At 47.1% G+C, this 13,098-nt stretch overlaps 1 protein-coding gene across 1 annotated transcript in view; it reads right to left on the reverse strand.

Moving 5' to 3' along the window:
• Positions 1-13,098, reverse strand: part of cdh12a (cadherin 12a) — a 483,846-nt gene that overhangs the window by 153,735 nt on the left and 317,013 nt on the right. Inside the window, exon 8 of the mRNA XM_084328112.1 lies at positions 2,350-2,486. Within this exon, the coding sequence (XP_084184238.1) occupies positions 2,350-2,486 (137 nt within the window). The remainder of the gene's footprint in view (positions 1-2,349; positions 2,487-13,098) is intronic.

Here is a 13,098-nt window from a genome sequence, read left to right on the forward strand (position 1 = left end):
GAAAGAACATTCTTTTACTCACTTGTCACCAAGCATAGCTTCATAGGTTAGTTGCCTTAGTAGTGAGTACACGGTACACATAAACACCATGATGTTTCTCACACAACAACCAGATCAATACATCACGATCTGCACGGAGAAGCTAACTGCCAGTGACAAAAACAGCTCACACATAACCCGCAACGTATCCTAAATGTATTGCAACAACACACGTTTTGGGAAAAAACACCGTTATTCACAATACATTTAGCAAAGTAAAACCAGAAGACGTGTTATGAGGTCTGGTCAACCCCGTTCCTACCCGGAACGCAGATCAGCGAAGTGCAGTCACAAGACACCGTAGAACACAGCCGTCCTGTGTTGTTCGATCCGGGCAGCGTCGCCGCTCCAACCAGTCGCTACAGTCCTCTTTGTTGACGCAATCCCCGTCCAGGCTCAGGGCAGGGTCGACGAAACATCCCCTGTCAAGGATGACGTCGCGGTCAAGAGTGTAAAACATGTTAAAATCAAAGCACGTTCAACAGAATAGCATCAAGCTAACGGCGATCAGAAGCGAGCTCCCGGCGGCGCGCGAGAAGCTAAGCTACCCCGCGCCAGCCATGGCCATAGCAGCAAGCTAACGTTACCTAGCGACCACGACATGCTAGCCCCGCAGCTAACAGCTGACTGGCTAATAGTAGGCCTTAAGCAGGCCATGCAGCGATCCAGCAGGCTAACGCAGCAGTTAACAGCTGACTGGCTAACCGTAAGCTATGAACATGTAAACAATGACATAACACTCACCCAGACAGGCCGCCGTTCTGAACCTCTCCTCACTTTTTAAGAGAAAAGAGAAAACAAGATGTCAACACCGCTTCACAACGGTGACTTTACCACATCCGGCGGAATCAGCACAGTACCAACTGGCCTGTGTAGCTGACTTCGAACATGAATCTGCCGCTATCGCACATTACATGCACATATCCCCTCGTGAAGGAATACTCTCATTTGGATATGAAAGATGGGGCCTTAACACGGTGACAGAGAGAATCCACTCGTCCAGAACACACAGGGATCACCAGTGTCAATGGTCGCGGCCCACTAGTTAAAACTATAATGGTCTCCAGACCAAGGCCTTCTGTCGCCTAGGCGGCTAAACAAAGGACCCTAGCCTGGGGCCGGTTTCCATAAACTTTGTCAAGTAGCCCCCATAGCACTAACAGACAAGTGGAGCCCGCCAGCAAACACTACTCACCCAACCTGGAACGCACCGCTTCTCACAACAGCGGCATGTCCGACAGTTCAGCTGTGGCCTGACAGGTTTCACCCCAACAAACACAGCAAGGAACTGCAGTTGAGAAGCATGCAGCGGCGTGCTCCCAATACGAAAACCGGTGGAGGGTTTTTAGAATGATCATCATCTTCTAGACACTCCAGTACGAAGACAATATCGCCGTATTTTCTCGAAAATAGTGAGAGAGAAAATAAAGATATGATGTCAACGTATCCTTGTTTCCCAAACTGTTCCTAATCCAATTTCTTCCATCATGGTGTCAAGTGTGGGGATCTACCGAGGCACTTCTTCCTTGTGGTGAAAGCGAGAAGGAGGAGAGCAGGTGACCACACACCTGCTTATGAAGGTAAGCTGATGAGGGGTGTGGTCAGACTAATACTGGTATTAGAGGTACATTTGTGGTTTATTCAGTACGCGTGCACGTACGCGAGATAGTGCAGTGTGATGCCAAGCTAAGCCACTAACGATACAGAACCTTCTTTCTCTTTAACAACTCAAACGTCAGAAAATCCTTGTAGGCAGCCTGGCCTATGTTTGCTAGGATAGCTCATGTGTTTGTGTGTGTTTTGCCCTCACATTTGACCTATAGTATCTGTGTCTTTATTATGCTGTCAAAAAGTAAAAAAAAAAAGAGAAAAAAAGTGACCTCCCGCGAAAGCGATGGTATAGTTTGCACACTGCATAGAGGTGATCCCTTATAAACACTTATAATTCATTTATAAGTTATAATATAAAAATGCATTGAAATTATATTGAAGTCATCCCCATAAGACATAGCTGTACATGTATCGCTCACTTCATTCAGCTGCAGCCAGAGCAACACTGTTACCGGTGGCTAATAGGGATGAAATTATCTCAATACAGAATCTATACATTTAGAATTTTTTGTGTATTGAAATTCTAAATAATGTACAGTACTCTTCCCTACTGTAGATCTCTCATTTACCCCCGGTTTGATAAGATAAGATCCTTTATTGATCCCCTTGGGGAAATTCAGGTATAGCGTGATACTTACTAACCCTGGTTGCCACCACAGTGATGTAGTGCGGGGTCAAAGTCTCTAGTGTGATACTTACTAACTTTGGTTGCCACCACAGTGATGTTGTGTTGCATCAAAGTCTCTCTATCCAGGAACTCATTGGTGGAAACGGTTCCTTCCACTGTGTCGATGTCAAAACAACTGTCAGACTCCCTGTGCCAATCCAGCGAATACCTGCAGAGACACAAGTCAAACATAATTACACTCACCATGAAGTAAAAAGAAACATGTCATGTTACACCATGTGCGTACGGTAGATGTACTGTCTAGATACATACTACTGTGTGCCAAAATATTGACACGTGGTGTACACAGTATGCACTTGGGAGAGAGCGTTTTATATTTGCTTTTACATTATTACATTATACATTATTCAATGGTATTCCATATCCGCAAAAGAACGAGGGAAATGTTGTCTGTTAATTATTGAAGGAACAAAGCAAAGTAGGCTTTTAGAGCCAACAGGTAAATTACATTCACATGCATTTAGACAAGGATATGAACATCTACATTTAGGCCCAACAATAAAAAAATTATAAAATAAAAAAAACATTCCAACCACAAAGTGTTCCGGTTTTCATACAAATGGTGTCTTGCATAGTAACTTGAATCTAGTGCAATTAACAAATTCAATATTGGCAGGGCCAATAAAACCACAGAAAAGAGAGACGTTGATCTGAAAGTAGGTCTGCAGATTATCATATCCCCTTACGAAAAAAATATTATGGTAGGTTGACGGTCCTTTCAGTTTTAACATGGTACCCATCACTGTATAAATCATTTAACATGGCGCTGCCATGATATTATTTTTAGTATTTTCTTTTACACAGAAATACGCAATTATAGACGAATACTGATTAACTAGATTAGCGGTTCTCAAAGTAGGGTACAGGTCCATAAGAGGGATCCCCATAGAAAATGATAAGTTAACAGGACCAAATCATCAGTTACTTATTTATTTATTTAACCTTTATTTAGCCAGATAAAACATTGATCTGGTCCAAGAGGCCCCAACAGGAGTACATATATATATATTTACACATATACATACATTCATACACACATACATACATACATACATACATACATACATACATACATACATACATACATACATACATACATATATACATATATATATAATATATATATATATACATATACATACATACACACATATACACCAATAACAAAATAAAAACGCAGTTAAGAATCATACACATAAGCAAATAAACAAACAAACATTATGCACAGCCTATGTACAAAAGAAATAAACAAACTAGAGTTAATCTCTAGTCTTTACAGTTTTCTTCGATTGCATAAACACTCAAATCAAAAGTATTACACAATTATCAAAACCTTACACTGAAGGAGCAAAACATAGGTCCAGATTTGCACCCCTATGAGCACAATGTCAGCCTCACACTTTTTGCAAAACAATACACACAGTGATTTGCAAAACACTAAACACACTTGTATTACATTAGACACAGAATGTCAAATTACCACACATATGAGCCAATTGGTTAAACACAGCCATCAGATGCACAAACACACCATTGCTTAATTGTAGATACACCAATCAGGTTTAAGCACTATAAAAATGCAGCAGGTGAGTTCACCTGTCTTCAACCAAAATGGAAGGAGAGTGAAGTACTGTACACAGAGAACGTGAAAATATACAATACATTCACCAAATACTACACAAGACAACCAATGATGCAGACTGATGAAAATATACATTTTCTCTCCATATACCCAAATCAGTCAACATGTCAACATGGAGAATCGCAACAAAAAATTATCTTGCCAGATCCAGCAGGCGGCAAAGAGATAATGTCTAGTATTTTCTGTACTCTATTTTTGTTTTACTGTAATTTTAACCTGTACTGGATACAGTATTTTATGTTTGTCTGATATTTGCTGAGCTTACAGTGTTATGCACACTGTAGTAGCATGAAAACTGGGACATGTTTATACACAATTTATATTTTCATCAGTCTGCATCATTGATTTGGTATAGTGTTTGGTGAATTTATTGTATATTTGCACATTCTCTGTGTACTTCACTCGAATCACTGATAAGTAGAATGTGTAATGCTAAATGTGTTTTAGGTTAAGCACAGCAGTGTGTAACTGGTTCAAACAGAATTAAGTCATATGAAACGTGTTTCATTATGGTAACACAATGTAGTTTTTATAAATTAGTGTATAGTTTTGACAAGAGTGTTTAATTTAATTTAGCAAAGGATCTGAGGTGTTCTGATAATTGTGTGTGTGGTTGTGCTAATTGTGTGTAGTGTTTTGAAACACCAGGGCCTGTTTTCAAAATCGTGCTTAAAGGAAAACTCCAACATTTTGGGAAATTCGCTTATTTGCCAACTACCCTGAAGTTAGACAAGAAGATACATACCTTTTTTCTTATCTGTGCATGCAGCAAGACGCGCACCGTTAGCCTAGCTTAGCGTCAGTCACTGGAAGTAGGTTCCTCCATTAGCCTAGTTCCCAACATCTTCCTACTCCTACTGCATGCACAGAGAAGAAAAATGTATGCATCTTCTTGTCTAACTCCAGGGTTCCCAAAATGTTGGAGTGTTAAGATACATACCTTTTTCTTCTCTGTGCATGCAGTAGGAGTAGGAAGACGCGCACCGTTAGCCTAGCTTAACGTCAGTCACTGGAAGTAGGTTCCTCCATTAGCCTAGTTCCCAACGTCTTCCTGACCGCCAGAAGGGGGGCTATGTGAGACTGTTGTTCATTGACTACAGCTCAGCGTTCAACACCATAGTCCCCACCAGACTGGTGGACAAGCTGATCGAGCTGGGTCTGAGCTCCGCTCTGAGCGCCTGGATACTGGACTTTCTGAGCGAAAGGCCCCAGGCGGTCAGGGTGGGGGGTCAGACCTCCAACACCATCACCCTGAGCATCGGGTCCCCCCAGGGGTGTGTTCTGAGCCCCCTGCTGTACTCACTATACACACACGACTGTGTGGCCAAGTTCAGCTCCAACTCCATAGTGAAGTTTGCGGACGACACAGTGGTGGTGGGGCTGATCTCGGACAACGACGAGAAGGCCTAAAGGGAGGAGGTTGAGGTACTGGAACGCTGGTGCCAGGACAACAGCCTGCTCCTGAACATTGGTAAAACCAAGGAGCTGATCGTGGATTATAGGAGAGGACAGCAGGAGACACACACACCACTGAGGATAAACGGGGCTACCATGGACAGGGTGAGCAGCTTTAAGTACCTGGGGGTCCACATATCAGAGGATCTAACATGGACAACACACATAGACTCAGTCGTAAAAAAGGCGAAGCAGCGCCTCTACCACCTGAGACAGTTAAGGAAGTTCAGAGTATCTGGGAAGATACTCCAGTCCTTCTACTCCGGAGCTGTAGAGAGCATCTTGACTGGAAACATCACTGCCTGGTATGGAAACAGCACGACACAGGACAAGAAGGCCCTACAGAGAGTGGTGCGCTCAGCCGAGCGTACCACGGGTATTGCACTACCACCCCTGCAGGTTCTATACAACAAGAGGTGCAAATCCAGAGCCTGCAGAATAATGAAAGACCCTCACCACCCCAACAACAGCCTGTTAATGCTGCTGAGGTCAGGCAGACGCCTGCGAACACCAGCTACTAGGACAGGGAGACTTCGGCTCAGCTTCTTCCCCCAGGCCATCAGAGCCCTGAACACTGAACTCTCCACACACAAGCACACAAGACCACCCGCATTTCATTGTATACTCGTATGCCGTGACAAATAAAACTCTTGACTTGACTTGACTCCTACTGCATGCACAGAGAAGAAAAAGGTATGTATCTTCTTGTCTAACTCCAGGGTAGATGGCAAATAAGCTAATTTCCCAAAATGTTGGAGTGTTCCTTTAAGCAATCGAAAAAAAACGGTACTGTGTGTTTCATTATTGGTCTCATATGTCTCAGTCTTCTCATAAAAAAAAGATTAGGTTTTTGGGTCTTTTCCTGCCTTTGGTCCGCTTTGTATTCACATCTCAAATGAACCGCAGCAGGGTTCACTTGCAAGAGTGAATGAGCTTTCACACCACCCCAAACCAACCAGACTATCCGAGGAAATTAACCAGGGTTCAATTAAAGCTTATTATAGTTTATCACAGTATCATGAGCATGTCTTTGTCAGTGGACACTGGACATGGGTATGGATGGCTCCAGGTGCTGCTGCGTTAAAGTGCACATCTTCAATACCTATCTGTACTATTTAAAAGCACAGTGCAGGACACACTCAAAGGTTATCGCACCTCAGAGATGGCAGTGGACATGTATGACCGGACAAAGGCCATAATGGCCTTGGGATTGAGGAACATACTACCAGCCAAAGGAGGAAGCAGAAAAGGATGGACGATACTAAAAACCAACAAAAAATACCAAACACTAACAAACATTCAGCACAGACAATGGGAATGCTGCCATCAAAATGTAAATAAAAAAAAATAAAAATCTTTAGCTCCGGGGCTAGGAGAAAAACATCCGGGGCTTTAGTCCCGGAAGCCCAGGGCTACCATGGTACCACTTTTGTACACATAGTATAATCCAATTAAAACCATGATGCTGATGGTAATATTATAGTTCAGTTCTTTTTTGGAATGAAGGAAATATCGTGATAGCTTTTCACAAGGGTTTGTAGGTTTTGGAACTGTGGAAGAATCTCCCTGCTCCTCCATTCCTTTCATTAGGACAAATGCCCCCCCCCTCATGACCCTCACCCTGTTCCCCATACAGCCACCACCACTCCTGAATAGCCTACAAGAGACTGTGGCCAGTGTTGCCAGATGTACAATCATTATTGTGTTTGTATGATAATGTTGATTGGTTTCTCCTGCTGTTCTATTGGTTAGAACAACCAAATGTTAATCTTCTTAAAATAACATCTATACTCGATCATTTTAAGCATCTTCATTAAAAATGTCCCATATGGATTGAAAACTTTATTAACAGATTGCAGAATGGGTACAATACAGTACAGCTCAATACACATAATTGTTAAGGGGATGCAGACCAGAGAAAGACTTTCGTCTTGTTTAGGATCCCCCATTTTCAATTCATCATAGATTTTTGAGGTGTAGTCTGACGTCACTTTGAACCGCCTGCAAGGTCCACCCGTATAGGGATTTATCATTGGGAAAATGGATTATCGACTATTGTAACAATTCTGCCTCATGGACATTGGAAAGCATTCCATTTTGCACAAAATGAGTTCCCTTCTATCACTAACATTATTGTTTAATAATGTCTGGGTCTAATAATGTCTGTCCGTGGTCCTGTCAACTGATTAACAGTATTAACAGACTGTTAACAGATTAACAGTCAACGCGGTTTCATTGCTGGGTTAAGTACTTCTATTCTATTCACATAATATGCTTACTTCATATATCTACTCCATTCACATATATGCCTACCACTTGTATCTATTGCTATGTCCGCCTACTACAATCTCATGAGCTGTCTAACGCCTGTCCCGTCTCCCTGTCTCCCTATGACTTGCTGTCCTGGAGTGTTGACCGGAGTGTTGGACGTCCCGTGACGAAGGCCGGGAGATTGCGACCCCCTCTGCGTGCCCCCCTGTCTCCGGAGGTCTCGTAGTGGTGACCAGAGTGCCGGATGTCCCGCGATGATGTCGGGGAGTTCGCGACCCTCTCTGCGCCACCCCCTATCTCCCTGTCTCTGGCTGTCCCTGAGCAACGACCGGAGTGTTGAATGTCCCGTGACTAAGATGGGGAGGACGTGACCCTCTTTGCGCCGCCCCTGTGCCTCAAATAGATCCGCTATCAACTCTATCTTTAATCTTTCAAAATGTTCAGTTGCTATCGCTATTAGCTCTATCTTTAATCTTTCAAAATGTACAGTTGCTATTGCATGCACTCATCTGTGTTTCACCACACACATGAGTGCATGCTTACCAACTGTCCGTCTGCAACACTACTATCACCAACATCTAAGAAGGGAGATCCCCCCTTGAATGGCCCTTCTAAGGTTTCTCTCCTCCACACTGCCTGTGGAGCTTTTTTCCCTATTGTTAGGTTTTAGTGAGTTTTTCCTTACCTTCGCGTGGGGTATGTCTGGGAGTGCTTGCATTCTTTCATTTATTTGCATTCATCTAAAAATGTTTGGACCTTATGGTGTTCTTGTTCTGTTCTTGACTTATTGTTATGTTTTCTTCTTGACTTGTTTAAAGAAGACCTGTACAGCCCATGGGGACATTAACGTGTGTTGTCGGGCCCTATAAATAAATTTGATTTGATTTGTTTAAGCATTTTTGGTTGAAATACAATTCGACGATTTTTTTTACGATTAATTGCGCATATTTTCATGTTGAGCTATATATTTTGTGGATGAATACAAACAGAAAGGTGTTACGATTCTGGTTCTTGACTACGGTCGGGAACATCCCACTTTCTCTGTCATCTGTCACTTGATTACTGTCACTTGTTTTCCCTGTCATTTAGTGCTGTCAATTAGCGGTTGGCTTCTGATTGGCTGTCACGGGGGTGTGTGTGGAATGTTGGTATTTGGTGGCTATATAACATTCCTTTCCTCTGCTTGTCATTTGTCAGGTCTTCACTATAGGCGTTCGGAGATAACGCGGCGGTTCCAGTTCTGGACCACCACTAAGCTCCATTACCTAATTCTCTCGTTCCCTTGCCTTGGCATAGTATCCTAGTATTACTCTTTGTGTTCTTTACTATTAAAGTCGAACCTGTTCAAGAGTATATCTTCTCCGTCTCTGTGATTGCCTACAACAATTGGAACTCACCTACCTCCATCCTGACAGAAGACCTGACCATCAGAGTTCCATGGAGGCAATCATGGAGATGCTCCGGGCACAGAAGAGTGCACAGGAGCGCATGGAGGAACACCAACATCTGGTCAGCGCCGAGTTGGTTCGGCTGGGCGGGTTCGGCTGGGCGGGATCGTCAGCGCATCGCAGGAGACGGCGCAGTCGGCGCTCATCACAGCCCAGCAGGCACAAGTCGAGGTGGCGGGGGTAAGGACGCCGGTGGGTGAGACGGCGGCAGGAGAGGCGGCGTTCAACACCACGTTCAACACCGAGGAGAGTCGGGGAGCTCTTGGGCACCAGGATCGGAACCAGGAGCCACGGCTACCCGCACCAGGCCGCTACGCGGGAGCACCGGAGGGATGCAGGGAGTTCATCACCCAGTGCTCACTCGTGTTCCAGCTGCAGCCACGCTCATTCCCCTCTTCCAGAGCACAAGTCGCATATATTATCACCCTCCTCACCGGTCAAGCACTCTCCTGGGCTACGGCCGAATTAGAGAGCGTTTCGCCTCTCTGCGACTGTGTGGACGACTTCACCAGGGAGTTGAGAAGGGTATTCGACACTTCCCGAGTACTCTCGGTCTTCGAGGCCGGAGGGCGGCTTCTCGCTTGCCGGCAGGGCTCCCGCACGGTCTCAGAATACGCCATCGAATTTTGGATCGTGGCTCGGGAGGCGGCTTGGCCGGAAATTCCTTGTGTGGTCCTATTTATCAAGGGACTCTCCGCACGGATGCGAGACGAGTTCTCCGTGCGTGAGATCCCTGAGCAGCTGGAAACGCTCATCAACACCGCCATACGGATGGACAACCGACATCGGGAGAGAGAGAGGGAGCGTGAAGATACTACCCAGGTACGTGTCCTTTCTCCTCCCGTTGTTGACATCTTCCCGCATTACACGAGTGGGCCACTGGGTGATGAATCCATGCAGCTTGGGGCGCTGTCGCTCTCAGACGACGAGCGGTGGCGCTTCATCGAGGAGCGACGCTGCTTCCGGTGCGGCCGCACCGGTCATCGTTTCGGCAGCTGTCGGGAACAGGCTGGCTCAACTCGGCGCCAGTCGGGAAGGGGAGGTGCTCCGCCGGGCCTCGAGAGGGCGCCAGCAGGTGGGCTCCTATCTACTGTTCCTATGCACATCCGGGTGGCGGGTGGGGTGTGGGACTGGGTTCAATTATTTGTTATTGTCTCCCCCTATTCTGTTATGGTGTTGGGTCATCCCTGGTTGTCTTCATGTGTACGGAATATTAATTGGAGCACGGGCAAGCTCTCAACGGAGGTCGACGTGAAGTCGGTCGTCGGCGAGAGTTTGTCCACTCCCTTGTCTCCCTTCCCCTCTTCTCTTTTTTCTCCTTCTTCTCTCTCCAGGGTGGTGGGGAGTGTCGCAGATTCTGTTCCACCCTCTAATCCCGATTTGATAGGGGTTCCTGAGATCTATTGGGACCTGGCGGACGTTTTTAGCAAGACGCGTGCTAAAGCACTACCGCCTCATAGATCATACGACTGTCCCATTAATCTTCTACCCCGGTACCTCTCCGCCTCGCGGGCGAATGTTCTCTCTCTCACGCCCCGAGACCTTGGCCATGAACACCTACATTGAGGAGGCATTGCTTGCGGGGCACATACGTCCTTCCACATCCCCGGCCGGCGCTGGTTTCTTCTTTGTTGACAAAAAAGACGGGGATCAGCGCCCATGCATTGATTATAGGGGATTGAATGACGTTTCCATCAAGAACCGATATCCTTTACCTCTCATGGACATGGCCTTTGAGTGCTTACAGGGGGCACAGGTCTTTTCTAAACTTGACTTACGTAATGCATACAATCTGGTCAGGATTAGAGAAGGAGACGAGTGGAAGACTGCATTTAATACACCCAATGGTCACTATGAGTATTTGGTCATGCCCTTTGGTTTGGCTAATGCTCCGGCAGTCTTCCAAGCCCTGGTTAACTAATTTTTTCTCGCGATATGGTGCAACACCAACTGCATGTTCGGGAGGTGCTAGACGTCTCCTCAAGCATCAACTATTCGTTAAGGCTGAGAAGTGTGTGTTTCACACTGATACCGTTTCCTTCCTGGGCTTTGTGTTGACGAAGGGTGATCTACGCATGGATTCGGCCAAGGTGAGTGCAGTCTTGGACTGGCCACGGCCTTCGTCGCTCAAGGGGTTACAACGGTTTTTGTGCTTTGCAAATTTTTACAGGCGCTTTATTCGCAACTTTAGCGCCTTAGCCAATCCGTTAACAGCTCTCACTAAGGCCTCTCTCCCTGGCTTTGAATGGTCGCCTAGGGCAGAGTCGGCCTTCTGCGATCTCAAGCGTCGGTTTACATCCGCTCCTGTATTGATCCGCCACGATGCAGAGGTTCCGTTCATTGTGGAGGTGGATGCCTCTGACATCGCTGTGGGGGGGGGTGCTCTCTCAGAGGTGCTTAAAGGATGGGAAAGTGCACCCGTGTGCTTTTTTTTCTCGCCGTCTGTCATCAGCCGAGCGCAACTACGACGTGGGTAATCGGGAGTTGTTGGCTATCAAATTGGCACTGGAGGAATGGAGACATTGGTTGGAGGGGGCGGCACATCCTTTCATTGTTTGGACCGATCATAAGAACTTGGCTTACATCCAAGGGGCTAAACGCCTTAACGCTCGCCAGGCCAGGTGGGCGTTATTCTTCACACGATTTCGATTTACCATCTCCTATTGACCCGGGTCCAAGAATATCAAACCCGACGCGTTATCGCGCCAGTTTGATCTTCCTGGCCGGGAGGAGCAGCCCCATCCCATTATTCCACCGGCCTTGATTTTGGCACCCGTGTCTTGGGGCATAGATAAGGTGGTAAGGTCGGCGCTGACGCGGGAGCCCGATCCTGGCGGGGGCCCTCCGGGGTGGTCGTATGTGCCCAAGGCGGCACGCTCACGTTTGCTGCAGTGGGCACATGCCTCATCCCTCACCAGCCACCCTGGAATTTATCCGTAGGAGGTTCTGGTGGCCGACAGTGGAGGGGGATACACGTTCCTTTGTGGCGGCCTGCCCGATGTGCGCGCGCAGTAAGACCTCTCGCCATGCACCGGCAGGTCTCCTCCGGCCACTTCCTATTCCTAAACGGCCCTGGTCGCACATATCCCTGGACTTTATTTCTGGCCTCCCCCTTTCGGACGGGTTCACCGCCATTTTGGTGGTGGTGGACCGGTTCTCGAAGGCGGCTCATTTTGTTCCTCTCCCCAAGCTTCCATCGGCCCGAGAGACTGTTGATCTGGTGATACAGCATGTCTTTCGGGTCCACGGGCTTCCGGTGGATATCGTGTCGGACCGGGGTCCTCAGTTCGCTTCCAGGTTCTGGAAGGCATTTGCCGGCGGTCTCGGCGCCTCCGTCAGCCTTTCGTCTGGGTTTCATCCGCAGTCGAACGGGCAGACGGAGCGCGTCAACCAGGACCTGGAGGGGGTCTTGAGATGCAACGTGGAGTAGGAGGTTGGCATGGGCTGAGTACGCGCATAATACCCTCCTCTCCTCCTCTACCGGTATGTCTCCCTTTCAGTGTCAGTATGGTTTTCAACCTCCTTTGTTTCCCGAGCAGGAGCAGGAGGCGGAGGTGCCCTCGGCCCAGGCAAATGTGGCTCGCTGCCGCAGGACGTGGAAGCGGGTCCGGGCGGCACTGCAGAAGGTTTCGGTTAGTACCCAGCGGCAGGCTAACCGCAAGCGTCGTCCGGCTCCGGTTTACCGTCCTGGGCAGCGGGTTTGGCTTTCCACCCGGGATCTCCCTCTCCGGGTGGAATCCAGGAAGCTGGCTCCTCGCTTTATAGGACCCTTTAAGGTGGTACGTCGGGTGAATCCTGTGGCTTATAGGCTACGGCTTCCGAGTTCTATGAGGGTTCATCCGACGTTTCATGTGTCCCTGTTGAAGCCGTTCCTCTCATCGCCCTTGGCCCCTCCACTGCCTACGGTTCCTCCGCCTCGGTTTATGGGTGGTCAGCCCATTTAC

The sequence above is a fragment of the Notolepis coatsorum genome (genome assembly GCF_963971535.1).
Source record: "Notolepis coatsorum genome assembly, chromosome: 13".
In the NCBI taxonomy this organism is placed as follows: domain Eukaryota; kingdom Metazoa; phylum Chordata; class Actinopteri; order Aulopiformes; family Paralepididae; genus Notolepis; species Notolepis coatsorum.